The 21,891-nt window shown below is 46.3% G+C and overlaps 1 protein-coding gene across 1 annotated transcript in view; it reads right to left on the minus strand.

The window, feature by feature from the left end:
• Window positions 1-280: 280 nt before the first annotated feature.
• SLC40A1 (solute carrier family 40 member 1) overlaps window positions 281-21,891 on the minus strand; it is a 39,724-nt gene continuing 18,113 nt past the window's right edge. Inside the window, 2 exon segments of the mRNA XM_056861228.1 lie at window positions 281-459; window positions 20,874-21,197. Of these exon segments, the coding sequence (XP_056717206.1) occupies window positions 281-459; window positions 20,874-21,197 (503 nt within the window).

Raw genomic sequence — 21,891 nt, forward strand, 5'->3', positions numbered from 1 at the left:
CCTCGGTGGCTGAGTTGTCATCCGCCGGGATGCTGGGGAAGTGCGGCGCTGGCAGCGGCAATGTTTGTTCCGGTCGCTCTGGTTGTTCCGGCTCCCGGGTGACAGGAATCGGCAGTGGTGCTGGCACCGTGGCTGCTTCCGGCAAGTCGGCGGGGCGGTGGCGTAGCTGATCGGTGTGGCGCCGCAGGATGCGCCCCTCCGGGATGGCGACCCAATAGGATACCGGGCCAGTGCCGCCCTGGACCATGGCTGGGATCCAGGCGGGGCCCGCCCCGTAGTTTCAGGCGAACACGGGGTCGTCTTGTTCCACGACCCTTGGAGAGGCAGTCGAGTCTTTGCAGCCCGGGTACTCAAGCGCCAGGTCGGGGTGCAGCCGGTCGAGCAAAGTTTTCGGCCGGCGACCCATGAGGAGTTCCGCGGGGCTCTTCCCGGTCACGGAGTTAGGCGTGGTGTGCTGAGCTAGGAGGGAATCCACCAGCTCCCTGTCCCAGTCACAACTGGTTTCGGAGGGTCGCTTCAAGTCCAGTGGCACCGAAGAAATAAACAAAAAAAATTCAGGGTATGAGCTTTTGAGATTCTAACTAAGGGAGTTTTGACTCTCGAAAGCTCATACCCTGAAAATCTTGTTGGTCTCTGAGGTACTCCTGGACTCTAATTTAGCTGTTCTCTCATAAGAATGTATGTTTTATTATGCCATTTATTGCTCTGACCTGCATTATTTTAAAAGCCTTTATTAGTTAGTCTATAACCTTAAACTATCAGTTGCTTTTATGCGTTATTATGGAGCAAATTGTATGGCCAGTCGAAACTGTGAGGGTGCTTTGAAGATGACACCCCCATAGATTTCCCCCCCATCAATCTGCAGCCCATTTCTTGTGAGCCCCATAGGGTTTTCAAGGCAAGAGACGTTCAGAGGTGGTTGGCCATTGCTTGCCTCTACACAGCAGCCCTGGGCTTCCTTGGTGGTCTCCCATCCAAGTATTAACCAGGGCCGATCCTGCTTAGCTTCCGAGATCTGACGAGATCGGGCTGGCCCGAGCCATCCAGGTCAGGCCCCCATGGATGTGGTGATCCTGAAAATGACGCACCTGAAAAGCACATGGATCACCAGCACTAGGTGTCTGCATTAAAATATTTTGTACAGTGCTATTAAACCATGTTCCGCACCCCTGGTGCCATGCAATTCAAAACAATACTCCCTTGTTTATTATTCATATTATTTTCAGAGCATTAATTACAGTCTCTAGTGGAAAGTCACGGGGTGTGACCTTTTTCTCTGGTAGCAAAGGAAAGGGTGGCCAGTCCTCCACATGAACTATCTCCCTTGGCTGTCATAGATGACTCCATGAAATGACAGGGTCAGCAGGGTTCACTTGGTGTTTCTAGAGCCAGTGTGGTGTAGTGGTTAAGAGCAGTGGACTCTAATCTGGAGAAACAGGATTGATTCCCCACTCCTCCACATGAACGGCGGATGCTAATCTGGTGAACCAGGTTGGTTTCCCCACTCCTACACATGAAGCCAGCTGGGTGACCCTAGGCCAGTCACAGCCACAGGCCAGTCTTCTTCTTCTGCTTCTGCTTCTGCTTCTTCTGCTTCCTCCTCCTCCTCCTCCTCGATTGGTGACCTGTTTCAACAAGGAATTAAAAAAAAATATTACCTTTTTTTCTCAATTCCTACACAGGGTAGAGTACAACTTTAAGTACTTAATAAAACATGAATAACCATCATCCAAAACCTGCTGTTTATTTTCATAGGAAATAAAAACTCTGCTACTATGATTCTTGCTGAAGACTGATGAGGATCATCCAAAACAATTCATGCAACATGCAAGGAATATAATTCATGCAAGGATTCCTTCCTCCAGGAAAGTAATGCTGGTCAGTTATAGCAGAAAATAACACCTTAAAAATTGGGTGGGGGGGAAGTATATTGTGGTCAAGGTTTTTGTGGGCCCATGGCCTTCTAAATAGGTTTAATCTCCTGCTAGTACCTCGAGGTTTCAACCCTAACTTCAATGCCATAGTGGACTCACAGACTGCAGAGATCAGTTCCCCTGGAGGAAAGGGATGCTTTGGAGGGTGGACTCTATGGCACTGTATCCTGCTGTGGTTAGGGTTACCAGCTCCAGGTTGGGGAATACCTGGAGATTTTGGGGGTGGAGCCTGAGGAGGTTGGGGTTTGGAGAGGGCAGGGACTTCAATGCCATAGAGTCCAATTGCCACGCAGCCATTTTCACCAGGGGAACTGATCTTTATCGGCTGGAGATCAGTTGCAATAGCAGGAGATCTCCAGCCACCAACTGGAGATTCTAAATAACTAAATTTTTGTAATAATATTCAACAACGAAATGCACAATATCACAACTACAACTCCCTTCCTGGGAATAATTCACAGTCCAAGAACAAATCTGAAGTCCAGTATCCTAAGGATTCCAAAAGTGTAAACAAAATGAGGTTACGTCACCAAATGTCCAAAGAAAAAGTAGTTGGTAGAATTGTTCCAAACAAAGATGATCCAAAGAGCTGATATGTAGAATTATTCCAGAAAACATTCCAAGACGATAACTCTAGATCGGTAATCGTTTCGCATACATATTGCTTCTTCAGTTGAATTAAAGGCAAATTGCTTCAACACAATTTCGAATCAGACCTCAAAGGGTTCCAGACCCATCGGTTCTGGAAATGTGCAAATCATTGTCCTGTAAGAATCAAGATAATGTGCTAATGACTCTAATTAGCACATTATCTTGATTCTTACAGGACAAAGTTTGCACATTACCTTTAATACTTTGCAGGACAATGGTTCAGCTCAAACCCAACCCCCTTCTGACTATATATTACTCTTCCTACACACTTGACACTGAGAGACCCTGTCCTTCAGTGTTACTCCTCTGAAGATGCCTGCCACAGCTGCTGGTGAAACGACAGGAAAGAAAATACCAAGACCACGGTTACACAGCCTGGATAACCTACAAGTTTATATAAATGTTTATATAAATTGACTGCTACACAGTTGTGTTACCCTACGTGGGAACTGGTCAAAATTTATCCTGCTTGAATTCTTAGCAAATATGCAGTATGTAAGCTGGAGATATTACATGATGACTGATCTTTGAGGGACTGATGAAGAAATGTAAAGCCAAAGAATTCAAAACGGCCGTATCCCTTCTTCAATTTTTGGTATCATCTCATGGTAACGTCAGAAACACCATTATAAATTTGAAGAGGAACCAAGGACTTCCTTGTGAATATAACCTAAGGACCTGTACTTTGAATTTTCAAGTCTGGTTTTTCCAACTCGATTGTTGTTAAATACATTGTACATAGTAGGATCGATTATTTAAGTTGTTTGTTATAAGTGTATAGTTGTGACTCTATGTTATATGTTGTAGCAATTTATATAAACACTTGCACTTTGTTATACTCATTCGCTCCTGTGCTGATTTCCAAACCCTTCTGGTACATGCACAGTGGTGCCTTTTTCCTTTCCAGTACCTGGAGGTTGGCAACCCTACTGGCAACCCTAACTTGAGGTCTTTGTGTTGATTATGAGTGCCGTTTCCGGCTATCAGAGGTCGCCTCGCTCTCCCCCTGCATTTCCCTATGTTTCGCCCGCGTTTTCAGGGACCTGTTTTATCACGAATTTGAAAATGCGGGCAAAACGCATGGAAACCGCTTGACTATGTCTGGTTATGCCACTGCCCCCTTCAGACTGGCATTCTGGGAAAGGAGATGGAGGCTGGCAGACTTCGGCACTGAAGTAGCCATAAACATTTGGCCACGAGGCACCTAAGAGGCGGACACGCCGGACTGCTTTTGGCTCAGAGCCAGGGTGGACTTGCCCAGATTACAAAGATGCATTGACTCATCCAGTACCTGCACTGAGCTTGAACATCTTATTAAGGCACGGCCCTTGGCTGTTGCAGATCCTTGTTGCTGTAATAAATAGGTCTTTTATTCTCCCAGCAATTCACAAGAATGTAAGAAGAGCCTGCAGGATCAGACCAGTGGCACATCTAGTCCAGCATCCCGCCCCACACAGAGGCCAACCAGTTCCTCTGGAGGGCTGATGACTAGGGTTGCCAACCTCCAGCTACTAGCCGATCTCCTGCTATTACAACTGAATTCCAGCCGATAGAGATGAGTTCCCCTGGAGAAAATGGCCGCTTTGGCAATTGGACTCTATGGCATTGAAGCCCCTCCCCAGACCCTGCCCTCCTCAGGCTCAGCCCCAAAAATCTCCCACGGGTGGTGAAGAGGGACCTGGCAACCCTACTGATGACAAAGAACAGAGGCTAGGGTTGCCAATCTGTAGTTGGTAGAGTTGCCAGGTCCCTCTTCAGCAATGGCGGGAGGTTTTTGGGGTGGAGCCTGAGGAGGGCGGGGTTTGAGGAGGGGAGGGACTTCAATGCCATAGAGTCCAATGGCCATAGCGGCCATTTTTATCCAGGGGAACTGATCTCTTATCGGCTGGAGATCGATTGTAATAGCAGGAGATCTCCAGCTAGTACCTGGAGGTTGGCAACCCTAGTACTTGGTGGCTGGCACTCTCCTGCTATTACAACGGATCTCCAGGCGACAGAGGTCAGTTCCCCTGGAGAAAATGGCTGCTTTGGCCATTGGACTCTATGGCATTGAAGTCCCTGCCCTCTCCAAACCCCAACTTCCTCAGGCTCCACCCCCAAAACCTCCAGGTATTCCCCAACCTGGAGCTGGTAACCCTAACCACAGCAGGATACAGTGCCATAGAGTCCACCCTCCAAAGCATCCCTTTCCTCCAGGGGAACTGATCTCTGCAGTCTGGAGATGAGCTGTAATTCTTGGGAGGTCTCAAGTCCCACCTGGAAGCTGGCATCCCTGGGAAGACAAGGGTTTTGAACCCAGGTCTCCTTGATCCCAATCTGACACACTAATAGGGTTGCCAACCTCCAGGTACTAGCTGGAGATCTCCTGCTATTACAACTGATCTCCAGCCAATAGAGATCAGTTCTCCCGGAGAAAATGGCCGCTTGGGCAATTGGACTCTATGGCATTGAAGTCCCTCCCCCCAAACCCCCCTCCTCAGGCTCCGCCCCCCAAATCCCCAGGTATTTTGCAGCCCACAGCTGGCCACCCTAACCAGAACGCTTGTCCTTTGCTTGGAGCGACGCACTCGAGTAACACTGCCTCTGTAGATCAGCAGTCTGACTTCCCATTCACAGTTCCTCTTTCCACCCGCCGTGACCGAGCCGAGCCGGCTTTATGGGAAGTGAAAAGACCACAGAAAGGGATGTTGCTCCGTTGTCCAAATCCTGGCAGCGGTTTGAGCTTTATTATCGAAAACAGAGCCTGATTATAGATCTTTTTTTAAAAAAAAAATTTTTTTTTAACCCAGCCGTGGAACTTGGCAGCGACAGCTGGCCTAGCCGAAGAAACTTTGGCAACTGAGCTGAAAAGTCCAGGCTGACACACAAGCGCGGGGTGGAGGGGAAAAAATAATGTCATCATAATGCAATAGGTGACCGTCCACGGCCCTTGAGTGGCTTCCAAGTTCTGGTCAACTGAGGCGATTGCTTCACGCTGCCTGGAGCTGGGCCTCGACCTCAGCTGCAAACCATCCGGCGCAAAGCACAGCAGCTGTTTTTCTCTTCTCTTCAGCAGTGCTTCCAATGTACACATTCTAGAAAGCGACCAGGGTTGTTTCATAGGGTTGCCAACCTCCGGGTGGGAGCCTGGAGATCTCCCAGACCGGGTTTCCAGATCCCTCTTTGTCACCAGCGGCAGGTTTTGGAGGCGGCGCCTCAGGAGGGCGGGGTTTGGGGAAGGGGGGGACTTCAATGCCATAGAGTCCAATTGCCAATGCGGCCCTTTTCTCCAGGTGAACTGATCTCTTATCGGCTGGAAATCAGTTGTAATAGCAGGAGATCTCCAGCTAGTACCTGTAAGTTGGCAACCCTACTCCCAGAATTATGACTCCTCTGGACTACAAACAGGGTTGCCGTCCTCGAGGTACTAGATGGAGATCTCCTGCTATTACAACTGATATTACAACCTGGCAACCCTAAATAGGGTTGCCAACTTACAGGTACTAGCTGGAGATCTCCTGCTATTACAACTGATCTCCAGCCGATAGAGATCAGTTCTCCTGGAGAAAATGGCTGCTTGGGCAATTGGACTCTATGGCACCCAACTCCCTCCCCTCCCCAAACCCCACCCTCCTCAGGTTCCACCCCAAAAACCTCCCGCTGGTGGCAAAGAGGGGCCTGGCAACCCTAACCCTAAACCCTAGCTGAGGTCCTTCCCCTCCACAAACCCGACTGGGGTTGCCAGGTCCCTTTCAAGAAACAGAACAGATGCATAGAACGCCTCGATTGTTTCTCCGCATAATAATCCACCAAAACCAAAAACTTTGGCAAATAAAATAAAGCTTCTTTGAAAATACTAAAGTTTTTCAGCTTGAGGTTCCTCCCCCACCCCTTTAAAGGAAAAAAAATGCTTAGAAAGCATTCACATATTTCAAGTTAAAAATTCCCAGTCAGCTTTATGAAACGAAAGCTGCTGGGAAAAAAAGCAAGACTTGGTGGAGTGCCAGCTGTGGCTCAGTTAAAGCCTGGAAAGGCCTACCAAGAACAACAGAAAAGAAGACAGGGAGGCTGAACTTTGCCCGACATTGCAGTTGAAAATACTGGAACTCTAGAACGCTTTTGTGCCTTTTGGGAAAAGATGTTTGTTCATTCTTATTCTGCCATGTTAAATAATCAAATCTACAGACACCCAACTAGGCTCGCCAACTCTTGCGTTGGGATATTCCTGAAGATTTGGGGGTGGTGCCTGATTTGGGCAGGATTTGGTGTTACTCCGAGCTTGCCATCTCCCGGACTGGATACATGGCAACCCCAGAAGCTACGTGTCGCCACCGTCCCGGACGTGCGGCAAGCCCCAAACTCTATAGAAAGGACTCCCGCACCGTCCCACGAAACAGGGATGAAGGAACCACAGTCAGGTCGGCCCCTCCGATTGAACCAGAGGGAATCCATTTTCCTGTGACCCCGTTCGAGGGTCCAGTAGAAGCCATTTCGCAAGGAACAACCAGACACGTAGGCAGCACCCACCTAGCCATCTGCATGATGAACGACCCATCGGAAGCCTCCGTGAGATCAGCAACGAACGATCATTCCTCCGGCATTGCGAAAGTGACTCACCCGGACGCAGCTGTTTGCGCCTTTGGATCCAGCCAGATAATCCCATCAGCGATCGTCTCCCGACCCTCCCGGAATTGCGCAAGCCATGGGTTTAAGTTAGCCTGTCTCAATGGCCCCCCTGTCACACCTTAGCAGCCGACCATTAAGGTTTCACTCACCTTTTGTTCACCATGTGAACCACAAGGGGATAATCCCATTATCCCCCAACCCAAAAAGAGTATGACTGGGGTCACTCTCAGCCATAAGCTACCCTTCCTCTCATACTCGCTGTCACTCTGCTGGTGTGGGTTTTGCGCAGCCCAACCACGATACCCTCCCGTCTCGCTGGCCGAGCCCCGAAAATCCCTTGTCCCTGCTTTTCTTGTATTCTAGCTGCACAGAACCCCGGACGTCCACTTCTGGATCAGGTGTAGTATTGCCCCTCTGCAAAGGGAAACTGCCATATTGGCAAACGTCTCTATTCTACTACCTTTATTTCCTAGGCTCTGACTGTGTGTTGTGTACATGTTATTGGATTGCTTGTGCACATATTACTAAGTAAGCTTTCTAAAAGAAACCGTTGCTTCCGCCTTATCCTTTGAACCTCGGAACGGACTCCCGTAGACACAGGTTAGATCCTGGGGTTATGCCCTCTGCTGGTTATTGAATTGCTAATCCCCCCATACAAATATTCATAACCAAGCAATTTGGCTAACAGAGGGGAGGGGAGGAGCTCAGCAGGGTTGTGATGCCATAGAGTCCAATTGCCAAAGCAGCCATTGGCTCCAGGTGAGCTGATCTCTATCGGCTGGAGATCAGTTGTAATAGCAGGAGATCTCCAGCCACCACCTGGAAGTTGGCAACCCTACCTGGAGATCACTTGTCAAGTCAGGAGATCTCCAGCCACCACCTGGAGGCTGGAAACCCGGCTCCAGCTGGTTGTCAGCCGCAAGAGATATTCTTTGAAAGCTCAGCAGAAATGCTCGTGAAATGCACCGCTGATTTGCAGTTTAAACACATATCCCAGAGCAGAGCTCTGAAACTTCCTTTACAGTTTCTTCCTTCCTGAAATATCTGTGAGTCCACCCACGCGCGCACACACAGAATCCTGAAATGGTATCCTTGGATGCTATCCAAACAGGCTGAGTTTCAATACCTAGCTGGTGTGAGTCTACGCCTCTTTGAAAATGGCTGTTTTCTTCTTGCAGGCTCAATGCTGCATCCCCCGAAAGCCGAACTCTGGGAAATTGTCCTTTGTCTCACACATCCTCCATGAAATGTCTCTGGCAAACGTCTTTCTGCTTAGCTCCAGAAGTCATTCTCAATGTCACCTAGCTGCATATGCCTGTTAGGAAGCTTCTCGTAGCTAAAGCGTCCTGGCATGCTCTTTTGACTTAAGGAAGGCCGACACAATGAAGCGGATACAAAAAGAAAGAAGGCATTTTTAACGTTGCCGGCAGAAGCACCAAGACATAGTTAGGGCTGCCAACCTCCAGGTAGTAAAACAAGAAAAGAGCACCTCCGTGCTAATACCGTCAGGTTTGGAAACTGGCACGGGAAGAAATCAGTACAATAATACAAAATATGTATATTGTGTTTCAAAACATTTCAACAAGTACAATGGACTACAACAAGTGACAATAAACAATATATACAAAATATACAAAACGTGTTTGATGCAGTCTATGACTAGTACAGTCTATAAATAGTCGAATCTTCTTAGTATATAGAAAAGTATTTTAAAAGTCCATCAGGTACATGTATAAATGATAACAAAGTCTTCATTAAGCATGATGGGTGGGGGACGGCCGTTTCAAGAATATTTCTTCAGCCCCATTTCCAATCAAGTATCCAAGCTTAATTAAATTCTATATATCATCATGAAGTCAGTTCACCAGTTCCCGTAGGAACTGGATACTCCCAAGTGTAGGCAACAGCTTAGCTTGTTTAAAGCCAACCCGTAATCACAGCTGAAGATAAGAGATCACTCAAGCCGCGTTCCTAATAGAGTCTACCGTAAACCCTGTAATACTGGCGTTCAGTTGGACTCTATGGCATTGAAGCCCCTCCCCAAACCCCGCCCTCCTCAGGCTCCACCCCAAAAACCTCCCACCAGTGGCAAAGATGGAACTGGCAACCCTATTAGTGACAGAGCTCACGTTTTGTATGCAGAAGGTCCCCAAGTTTAGACAAAGCATCTTAGGTAGCATATGATATTCATTTTATTTTTATTTATTTACTTACTTTATTTATACCCTGCCTTTCTCCCCAGTAGGAATCCAAACGGGCTTATGTCGTTCTCCTCTCCTCCGTTTTATCCCCACAACAACCTTGTGAGGTAGGTTAGGCGGAGAGGGTGTCCCCGCGTGTTTTGTCCACGTTTTCTGGATGCTAAACAGCATCCAGAAAACACGGGGGAAACATGTGAGGAGAATGAGGCGGCCTTTGACGGTTGGAAAATGCAAACATAATCAAACCAAAGCCCCGAAATAGTCGGAAGGGGGACCGCGAGGGAAACAGCCGGGCATAAAAGACCCTTAGAAGCTTTCTTCATTGTCCAACTTTCACACCCAGTTTCCTCACGGTAACTTTCTGCCATATTCTGTTCTTCTTGACAGATTATTTGTGCGTTACTATTACACGCAATATATATTTTATTCACTCTTAATTTCTTCCTACAGGCACGGTGAAGCCCTTTGCTACGGAGACAACAGGTCAGCTATTCTAGTGATGGATCGGTGGCTGACTGACCGTTACATCTGAATGCAAAACATAATATATTTCTTCCTAACGGTGCTTTCCGGTTCCTAGCACTTTCCTTATCAAGTATTTTTCATGCATCGATATGTATTGCCTGCATGTGAAGCTGGAAAGAGTATACAGTTTGCGTCAGACTTTGATAAAGCAAACGTGAGTGATATCTCAGAACCTCAGTGCCTGTGTGGAGAAGGCATTCAATGAAAAGGCTAGTTTTTCAGACATTAGAGTCTTTCCCACATTTTACCAAAATGGAAATTTGGGGTCAATATGGACACTCTTGTTTCAGTGGAACATTCATAGGAATTGCATAAATTTTAAAAATACCCTGTAAGATTAGCTAATTCTGGAGTCTTAAAACTGCAGTCTTAAAAACGCTTTCCTGACAGTAAGCCTCAGTGAATACAAGGGTACTTACTTTTGAGTAGACCTGAGTAGGACTGCTCCAGGAGGTGGTGTGCCTTTCTCTCAAGGAAGAAGAGGGCAAAGAAGAGGGCAAATCATGGTTACCTCTGATTTGCACCCAAAATAGAATTTGGGTTTAATGGGGTAGGGGGGGTCAGGTGGAATCTGCAGGAATCTTGAGATAATTTCAACACCAAAATTTCTCAGGGGCCTTCATACATTTTTTCCTGTTGCAGATTTCTTATCAAGGCAATAAAATCTAGTTGCTTCGTATAACAAAAGCAAATTCTGTAGCTTATTTTTATCATCTTGAGTCTATTAATTATAGGAAGGGCTTTACCCTTGCCAGATGCCAGGCCCTACCATCGGCTGTTTTCATAGAATCATAGAATCATAGAGTTGGAAGGGACCACCAGGGTCATCTAGTCCAACCCCCTGCACAATGCAGGAAATTAACAGCTACCTCCCCACCACATCCCCAGTGACCCCAACCCTCCCCCCGCCATGAAGGATCCCATAATCAAAGCACTCCCAGAAGGGAAATATAAGGTCCCTAGATCAGAGAGGTTATGTCCATGTGGGACAGGGGACATTGAAACCATCGAACATGCACTGATATGTTGCCCATATCACAAAGTTATTAACCATATCACAAAGTTATTAACCATATATGCCAAATACACCATTAGCTGGAACTGAAGCAAACTTATTTGTTCGTTTGCTAATGACTATTTTAATTATTTAATTAAAATATGTTTCCTTCTGGATTTTAGTGGGCAGCACCACCAACCATCTGTTGTGCAGACAATTGCTCAAGGATTTGTGTGAGCAGTAGCACCCAGATTGCTCCGTGCTGTCTCTAGACTGGCAGTGTTCTTGGTGTAATTGCTGCTGCTATTGACAAAGAAGCAGTTACTCATTCGAGGAAAATATTCCCCATCTTCTAAAAGACACTTTTGGGAACATCTCCATTACAAACCTAAACCCACTTAACAACCATAGGCTGTTTTCCAAAGCTACGTTTAAATTAGGTGTGTTTTTTTTGTTTTGGTATTCCTTGAATCTGTAAAATGAATCTTGAAAGCCTTCATTTGTCAGAACATACATTCAGTTTAAAACAGTTTTCTGCCGTGGAATTTGCAAGAAAGTGGAAAAGGAAGACTACCCAGATGTAACTGAATGGACAAATAAGGTTGCAGAATATGCAGCTATGGCTAGGTTAACGTCTTTAGTGAATAATAGATCAACCTCTGATTTTTATGAAAAATGGAAAGTATTTCTGGAGTATACTGGTGTTAACTGATAAAAAATAATAGAATGTTAACATTTAAGTAAGTAAGAAATATGCCATCTAATATGCAATTGTAATATTCAAAGAAGGTATAATAGAATAGAAGTTATAGAGTAAATTCCATTATAATGTAAGAATTTGATGTGTATATTTATATGTTTGTATGTTTTGCAACTGTTAAAAGAAAGTTTTCTGCCGTTGCCCTCTGTTAACAGCATTAGCAAGCAACCAGGGTGACCACCCTCCCAGTGGGGCCTGGAAATCTGGGCCTGGAAATCTGGGTTGCCAACCTCCAGGTGGTGGCTGGAGATCTCCTGGGATTACAACTGTTCTTCAGGTGACATAGATGAGTTCACTTGGAGAAAATGGCCACTTTGGCAGGGGGGTTCTATGGCATTATACCCCATTGAAGTCCCTCCCCTCCCCAAAACACGCCTTCCTTGGGCTCCACCCCGAAAATCCCCAGGTCTTTCCCAATCCGAAGCTGGAAACCCTTATTACAACTGAGTTCCCCTGGAGAAAATGGCTGTTCTCCTCCAGGACAACGGAATAAGTGACCGGCATCTGTCAGCTGATGCAAGTATGTGGAATTTGCTGCATTATGAAAAAGGAAGCTTCTATAAAGTGCTGAAATGTCTGTCATATGACTTCATGATACTTTTAATTTCACTCCTGTAACCATGTTCCAAGTCCCCCTTGCTTGCTTTCATTTACAAGTGCAGACCCTATGAACCCCTGTTCCTCCCAAAGGATGGGAACCTACCTCCATAACCCACAGTGTGTCTTACCTGAACTATCATGGTTTGTTTGATGCTTCTTCCTTCTTTGGGAGGGGCTGTGGCTCAGTGGTAGAGCCTCTGCTTGGCATGCAGAAGGTCCCAGGTTCAGTCCCCATTATCTCCAGTTAAAGGGACTGGGTGAGTAGGTGATGTGAAAGACCTCTGCCTGAAACCCTGGAGAGCCGCTGCTGGTCTGAGTAGACCATACTGACTTTGATGGACCAAGGGTCTGATTCAGTAGAAGGCAGCTTCATGTGTTCATGTGTTCCTAGCCCCAGGAACCTGGAGCAGAACCTTGCTCAGCAGAAATACCTTTTCCTTGGAAATGCAGACAAATGGACCGGCGCATTGGGAGTACCCATATGCCACTCTGCTCAGAGGCTCTAACAGCAGGTATTGGTTCACTACCTTTTCCCCAAAACTGGCAGTGATGCAGGAGGAGGCAATTGGTGAGCTGACACCAACCAACGTTGCCGCTGACGGGTCTCAGCCAATTAGGGTTGCCAACCTCCAGGTGGGGCCTGCAGATCTGCTATTTCAGTTGATCTCTAGGCAATAGAGATCAGTTCCCTTGGAGAAAATGGCTGCTTTGGAAGGTGGACTGTAAAGCATTGTATCATGCTGAAGTCCCTCCCCTCTCCAAGCCCCACCCTCCCCAGGCTCCACCCACAAAATCTCCAGGTATTTCCCCATCCAGAACTGGCAACCCTATTAGGGCTGCCAGGTCCCTCTTTACCACTGGCGGGAGGTTTTGGGGGTGGAGCCTGAGGAGGGTGGGGTTTGGGGAGGGGAGGGACTTCAATGCCATAGAGTCCAATTGCCCAAGCGGGCATTTTCTCCAGGTGAACTGATCTCTATCGGCTGGAGGTCAGTTGTCATAGCCGGAGATCTCCAGCTGGTACCTGGGGGTTGGCAACCCTAAACCCTATCCAGCGCAGTCGTTCCTGTCCATAAAATATTTCTTCTGTCCTTATGTCATGAAGAACAGTAGTCATGTAAGGTGAGCATAGATAAGATAAAGGGGGCAAATTGTGCCAGTGATTATGCAGCAATAAATCACGACAACGGGAAGCTAGTCTTCGAGCTTTGGCTGACTAGGAAACTGCCAAGTCATGAATTGCTGAGTCATATTGGAGTTAAACGAGTTTGACAAGTAGCAAAAAAGAAAAAGACCAGTGTATTTTATTTTAATTATTAACCGCAGGAAAGAGAAAACTGCTTACAGCAATTTTGCAGTTTTGCTACGTAGCAAGTTCAGTATTTGGCTATTTTTTAATTTCTCTTTTGTCTGTAATTTTGGAAGCTTGGCTTGCGTTGAATTTTCAGCTTTGTTTCTGTTTTCCTTTACTGGCGTAAAACAATTTTAATATGAACGTCTGGTGCAGCAAGCTTCGATCCTTGTTCTAGAACTGTCATGTTAACTTAGGTCCAGTCCTCAAAGTACCAGTTCCCTAACACTGTTCAATATAAGGAAATGCTTCTAAATGATAAATTTGACACCACCCGTATGGCGTGGACCTTTAGACTCTACAGTTCTCAGAACTGAGGAGAAACACTACAATAATGAAACTGAGAATAAAATGATGAAAACTTATTACCTTTGGGGAGACTTTCCTGAGAGTCTTCTTCAGAAAGGGAGGTCTTAAAAATAAGCTCGTTTCGAAAGTCCTTCCTATTAAGGTAGCCAAACTCCAGGTGGGACCTGGAGATCTCCCAGAATTACAACTTGTCTCTAGACTACACAGATCAGTTCCTCTTAGGGTTACCAACTCTGGTTTGGGAAATTCCTGGAGATTTGGGGGTAGAGCTTGGGGAAGGCGGGGTTTGGGGAGGGCCTGCCAACCAGCAACAGATGGTGGAGGTGGGGACGTTGTTTTTGGGAGATCAATTGGTGTCCATGGAATGATGACATCACTTCCAGCAAGACTTATGATGATCCCATCAGGTTTTCAAGTCAAGAGATGTTGGAAGGTGGTCTGCCATTGCTTGCCTCTGTATAGCAACCCTCGACTTCCTTGGTGGCCTCCCATCCAAATACTAACCAGGACCAACCATTCTTAGCTTCCGAGATCCTACAAGGTCAGGCTAGCCTGGGCCATCCAGGTGAGGGCCTAGGGTGGGATTGGTGTCCCTGGTGCGTTGACATCCCTGCCAGCACGACCAAGAAGTAATGTCATTGAACCAAGTGTGTGTGTATGACACTCAAGCATAGTTTAACCACCCAATTCTATGCAAACGCTAGAGAGTCACCTGGCATGAGGATGTCACTTCTGGGTAATTCCAAAAGCTACCTTATCATGTTGGAGATGCTGATTGAGCTCCCCCTTCCCTCAGTGAATTTCCTCCCACCGCCCAGCTGAGCGGTGGCAGGCAACCAGAGCTTAGTGCAGGAGATCTCCCGCTAGTAGCAGGAAGCTGGCAACCCTGTAAAACGCCACCATTATTGATGACTAGCCAGCACCTCGTTGCATTTCTCTCATAAGGAACTTTACTCCAGACATAATCGCGAATTAAAAAGTTTTAAAGCCAGCGAGTTCAGTAGGTCCATTGAGACATAAGGCTAGAATGCAGACATGGGGAAACACCAGTACATTTAAAGGGTACATACAATAGGATTGATTAGTTTCAGGACATAATACAAAAGGGACGAGTTGAGGCAGAGTTGTCTTGATGGCTTAGGTATAAGGAAACAATACAGAAGGTAACAGCCGGTAACTACTCACTGGCAAAACCATACATGAAACTAATGCGTGACATAGCTAGGTGATTGCCAGGGCTCCCAGGCATTGTTCCGCGGGGCCTGGTAACACACTAACGATTAGCCAGGCAGATCTCCATTGAAGTGTAGATGCCGGGGGAGGGATGGGCAGAGGCAGAAAGCCAGGAAGCCTTAGCTGACAGTTACCAACCTTCAGGTACTAGCTGGAGAACTCCTGCTATTGCAACTGATTTCCAGCCGACAGAGATAAGTGCCCCTGGAGAAAATGGCCACTTTGGCAACTGGACTCTATGGCATTGAAGTCCCTCCCCTCCCCAAACCCTGCCCTCCTCAGGTTCTGCCCCAAAAACCTCCTGCCAGTGATGAAGAGGGACCTGGCAACCCTACTGATGAAACTGAAGACCACTAAAGTTTCCAGATTTCTAAGGTTCCCTAGGATGACAGAATCACCGCTCTAAAACAACTCTAGATTTAAAAAACGAAATAAAACCCGACTGGTTTTCAGCGTTGTGCAATCTTTGGTCAAAATTTCACCAAAACATCGATACTCGTCTCTGGCCGCTACTTTAGACTTCAGCAGGTGACGTGACCGGGGAGCGTTTTATGTACAAGCAGTAACTCTGGCTGGATTCTGCCAGGCAACAGCTGAACAAACATCTCAGGTGTTGGCAGACTATCAAGCTGCAATCGAATTTTGAAAAGTAAAGTTTTCAGTCGATACTTGAAAACCACGTCTCTTTCCCCCCCAAGTATTCTGCCTGTGGGTGTATAGAAGGAAGGGATATGAGGTTCCAAACAACCCTGTAAGTCAGGGGTAACTGAGTTTTTGAACCTGTGGGCATCTTGGGAACTCTGATAACAGGGTCCTTGGGCTAGTCCCCGAACTCTCTCAGCCCCACCGACCTCACAAGGTGTCTGTTGTTGGGAGAGGAAGGGACGGAGATTGTGAGCCAGTTTGATTCTCCTTAAAATGGTAGAGAAAATCGACATATGAAAATCCACTCTTCTTCTTCTTCTTCTTCTTCTTCTTGCTTACCTCTAGTTATATGGGACTTCTATCCAAGGAATGTGCTGAGTTGTGGGGTGTTAGGAATATTGTACTTGTACTACAATATCTTTTCATCCCGCTGCAACCCAGGTGTAGGCACAGTTAAGCTCATTGTCATCCTTAAGGATAGCTACATGAGATCACAGTGTTTGACCCCACTGCCCTTCTTTTATGAATTTGTTCAGCATTTTCCTGTGTTCCCTGGTTTGGGTTAGTTAACAGTGCAGGTAACATATGTAGGTTTTCAGACCCATGAGCAATAATCGCAGAACAACGGTTTGCTTTTGCATAGTCCCTTCATAGATTTATGGCTCCGTATAAGTGTCATCTTTGCTTGCTTAACTGTATTTCTCTCCCCCCCCCCCGCTTCCCCACTAACCTGAATTAACATCTGGGGAAAAATTGGCTGTTGGGGTTTTTTTTTCTTCCCTAAAAAAAATAAGATTGTCTTCCAAACTGTATTGCATCTATTGCTCCAGCTTTACGACACAGAAATAAGTTTCCTTACACCTGTCAAAGCTGTAACTAGATGGTTTTTGTATTGGAGAACAGCCCGTTTGCTAATATCTAACTTTTGAAAAAGATTCCTAGGGGTGCCAACCTCCAGGTACTAGCTGGAGATCTCCTGCTGTTACAACTGATCTCCAGCCGATAGAGATCAGTTCCCCTGGATAAAATGGCTGCTTTGGTCATTGGACTCTATGACAATGAAGTCCCTCCCCAAACCCCGCCCTCTAGAAGGACCTGGAAACCCTAGTTACCCGGGATAAAATGGCTGCTTTGGAGGGTAGATACTACGGCATTATACACTTCTGAGGTCCGTCCCCTGCTCTTCCCAAATTAGGGTTGCCAACCTCCAGGTACTAGCTGGAGATCTCCAGCCGACAGATATCAGTTCCCCTGGAGAAAATGGCCGCTTTGGCAATTGGACCTGGCAACCCTAATCCCCCTCCAGTAGCTGGGGGGGGGGCAACCTGACTTACAACTTATCTCCAGCCGACAGAGATCAATTCACCTGGAGAACATGGTCGCTCTGGAAGATGTACTCTATATCATTGTACTGCACTGAGGTCTCCGTCCTCCCCAAATATCCAGTTTTCCAAGCTGGATATGGCAACCCTACCCCTTCATCCACCATCAGCGATTGGGGGGACCTCGTAATCCTACAGTGACACTACCATTACATTTTATGGGATGGTCCCGATCCATATGCTTCTCTTAGATTTCAGCCCAATCGCTACCTTTAACTCCTTTATCATTTAAGTTCCAAGTTAACGCGTATCTCTGTGGGCACCGATTTTCTTATATGTATCTGGAGTCAGATTGCTCTGTGTTCTTTGTTGTGTACTCTTTGTCTTGCAAAAGGCCAAAAAGGAAAAGTTTAACTAGGAAGAAATATTGACTTGGACAGTTTTAAGTATTTGGATAAATCCGTTAACGGGACAGCATGCTCTTTGTCCTCACCCTTTGCAAGACTTTTGGGTAAACACAACTGTATGGTTCCCCCCCCCCTCACTCTTTGACATGTGCAAGAGTTAAACTGTTCTCCTGAGGCATGGAGCTGCAAACCCACAAGGCATCTGCAGCTGTTTCGGAAGCCGATTTCTGTCCCAAAGTAAGGTTAGAAGGTTGTTTTGCTATATCTGGCCCGGTTCTGGTTAGTGCTGGGCTGGGACCTTCTGAATTGTGCCTGGCGTTCCACAAGAGAACCTGGAATACAAGAGAACCTGAGAGCCAGCATAGTGTAGTGCTTAAGAGCAGTGGGCTCTAATCTGGAGCAGGCGAGTGGGGGTGGTGTAATTTCTCCTTTTGCATCGGGACTGTGAATAGGCATTTTAAAGGTCGCCTTTAAAAGAAGAGCTTTGAGCGAGCATCAAAACTGACCCTGCATAAATGGCCTAAATCTTTCTAGGGCCACTTCCATTATGGAAGTTTCTTGCTATTAATTCTTCTTCAGCTGTGCTATTAGGGGAGTTTCAGAAAACCCCATAGAATCATAGCGTTGGAAGGGACCTCCAGGGTCATCTAGTCCAACCCCCTGCACAATGCAGGAAATTTACAACTACCTCCTCCCCCACACCCCCAGGCCCCCCCCCACTACATGCCCAGAAGATGACCAAGATGCGTTCCCTCTCATCATCTACTTAAGGTTATAGAATCAATGGGTTGAAATTAAATCAAAAGAGTTTCCGTCTAGACATTAGGAAGAATTTTCTAACAGAGCGGTTCCTCAGTGGAACAGGCTTCCTCGGGAGGGGGTGAGCTCTCCTTCCCTGGAGGTTTTTAAGAAGAGGTTAGATGGCCATCTGTCAGCAATGCTGATTCTGGTCCGACCTTCTGGGGCAACAGAAAACAACTCGGCACCCTCCTCTATGTGACAGTCCTTCAAGTACTATGTGACATAAATAGACTTTCTCCTTGCAGACTGAGATGTTTGGAATCATTACAGCCTGTTTTTCCTATATTGCTCTTTTTATGCTGACATTAGAGCTAAACTCCTTAACCCACTCTTAGTTAATTGTAATGGAGCTTCGGACAGGTGCAAGGTACAACTATTTCTTTCCAGACAAAATCCCGACATGATAGACAGGGCAGCAAAATTTTTGCAACTGGCTAGGAGGCTCTGAGAATTTAAATTTTGACTTTGTTTAGTCATAGTTTTGCACTCGGTAGTCTTTGTACTTATTGCGAACATATGCCAATAACGGTGTTGCTGTTGTTGCTTTTAACTCTGTATAAAGTTAAGAGTCGATTTTTATTGCTCTGGGAGGGAAAAAAAAATCAACCGTAAGCCCTGCCTCTGAAACGCCCCTTGGGGGTATTTGTTAGCATCAGTTTGTATGTTGGTATGGGGAAGGGGGAGAAAAAACACAGGAAAAGCAAAATGTGAAAAATAGTTCATATTTATGCAAACAAATATTTTACAAATATTTCCCAACAGCGGTTTAAAAATCACTTTTACACTTTAGAAAAACTTCCAGAGAACAGTAAAGAGGGCCCGGCTACACTAGAAAGCAAAGTGCTCATAGCAATGTTACTGCAAATTCCACAAAAGTGCATACATGGTTAATGTAAAAGCACGGTACCCATGTCTGTACGCTGCGAAAGGACTCCAGAAGCATTCAAAACACACACACGGCGTTCTCAATCACCACAGATCTTCAAGGTTGCTTTTACAGGATCATGCAGTAACAAGCTTGTTCTTTAAAAAAAGAAATTAAAATACAACTTCTACTTCAAAGATGTAAAAGATTTTCCTTTTTTTTTTTTTACAAAAGAGAAACATGTAAGACACATCGGCTTTGTAAAACAGGTAAAGTTGTCCGTGCGTGCCCCAACCCAGCAAGGGCACTGTAAAAAGGTTCTGTTGACAATACAATCTGTGCTTGCTGAAGAGGGGGGTCACGGGGTGGGTGGGGGTATGCCCCCAGCATCCAAGGACGTGTAAGCGGTGCTCCTAACGTGCAAGCACGCCACCGAAAAGGCCATAGGTGCAATCGGCTTACACTTTTTGCATTGTCAAAGGCAAAGGTGCCAACCCCCTATTCAGTCGGGGGGGGGCAGCTATTTCTTCTTCTTTTTGCATTTCATTACATTTGGATTATCGTGTGCTAACGTGCTACGTTCGCCTCTCGGGTTTCTCAAAATCTTAATCGCTTTTAAAAAAACAACACAGAAAAAGAGAACGGGTACAATCCGTTCAGAAATGTGACCCAACCGAAATGAACATGCTCTTGGAATGAATTCTATTTGTTTCAAAAAGGCCTGTGCAGAGAAGGTACCAACGGACTATATACCTCCGCTGCAATCCTCAAATAGTTCTGGACGCCCTTTGCAACATTAGTGGGGTTACCCTGAAGTAAGTGGTTTGATATTTTTAGTACCTGTTTGTATTTTGGAAGGAAAAAAAGGCTTCCTTAGAACTCCAGTTCTGTCTCTGTGTCCTATATCCTCATGCCCTGAATTCAAATTATCTGGTTCTTAACACTATGAAATCCAAAGTATAGTAAATACGGTGCTCCTACAGAAAAAAAGCACTATGCTTAACAATGCTATGATACACGTTTAGCTTCTGCTATATTCTCAGTTCCTAAAAAGTGCTACATGAATACGCATGATATTGTGCACTATTTCTTATTCAAGCAACGAAAGATGCTTCTCCAAAGTTAAACAGAACAGAAAAGGCTTCCTGTATTTCCCCCCCAGGCACATGTCAGAGCTTTAGCCATTTATAAAGCACATAACCTTTTCATTCCATTTGTGTAACGTCTTGGTCATGCTTATCAGCAATCCCTTTTCTTTCAGAGGCAAAACATAGTTCATCTATGTTACATAGGGAAAAACAAACCCTGGTCATATTACACATAACGCAATACCTTGGTCTTTATCTTCCTACCCACCCCCCACCCCAAACACGATTGCTAGGATTTAAGAGAATTCAGAAGGAGTTCCTTCTTCCTCATCTCATTTTAATTGGTAGTTAATTTTTAAGCTCTTCCTGAAATCTCCCTGCGAATAAATAAGCTCCCTGGAAAACGGCCATACTTGGACAACCGGCCAAGGGCAAACGGTAATGGGTGGGGGTGTGTGGAGGCAGGATTGGTTGCGAGACTGCGCACCCCTACTCTTGAGGAGAGCCAGTCGCCTCGGACCATAACACAGAACGCCATTTGACACGGATTGTGAAAACAAGAGCGGGCAAGAACAGACGCGCTCTAGGCGACAGAAGCATCAGAAGGAGAAGACGGGTCGTCGGCGCCTGCCTTTGGCTCACGGGAACAGCACCGGAAGACGCTACTCCCCAGAGTTTTCTGAGCAAAGCGGAAGTACATGATGTGTCCCATGGCGACAAAGGAGACCGAAATAAGAACCAGCAATCCGAAAGCTTCCGGGTTGGGGGCTAGGATGACCATGATGAAATGCAGCAGGTCCAGAAGATAATTCATGGAGTTCTGGACACCGTTGATGATCCCTCTTTCGGACTCTATCACGTTTTCCTGGAGCAGCTGCGTGACGGTCAGATCGAAGGACCACAGGCCTGTGAGGACAGACAGGAAGAGAAGCAATTGAATTCCTGCTTCATAAAAAACAGACTAGCCCTGGCCTGGATGGGCCAGGCTAGCCCGATCTCATCTGATCTCAGAAGCTAAGCAGGGTTGGCCCTGGTTAATACTTGGATGGGAGACCACCAAGGAAAGCCAGGGTTGCTATGCAGAGGCAGGCAATGGCAAACCACGTCTGTTAGTCTCTTGGCTTGAAAACCCTCGTGGAGGGGCTGTGGCTCAGTGGTACAGCATCTGCTTGGCATGCAGAAGGTCCCAGTTTCAATCCCCAGCATCTCCAGTTAAAGGGGCTAGGTAAGTAGGTGATGTGAAAGACCCCTGCCTGAGACCCTGGAGACCCACTGCCTATCTGAGTAGACAATACTGACTTTGATGGACCGAGGGTCTGGTTCAGTTTAAGGCAGCTTCATGTGTTCAAGTCAGCTGTGACTTGATGGCAGTTTCCACCACCATCACCACCAAAAACAGACTGCCGCAGGAAAAGGCAGAACACATTCCTTGTTCACTGTTAAATGCGGACTGATCTCTTAAAGCTAAAGGGAGAAGTTTTTTTCTGATCTGACAAAGAGCCACCTCCCAATTTCTGCAACAAAACAGGGAAACCTGTCGTAGTTAAACTAACCAGGACGGAAGTTTTTTCCCCTTTACTTGAAATTGTTTCTTCTAAGT

This window comes from Euleptes europaea, chromosome 15, assembly GCF_029931775.1.
Source record: "Euleptes europaea isolate rEulEur1 chromosome 15, rEulEur1.hap1, whole genome shotgun sequence".
NCBI classification, from domain to species: Eukaryota; Metazoa; Chordata; class Lepidosauria; order Squamata; family Sphaerodactylidae; genus Euleptes; species Euleptes europaea.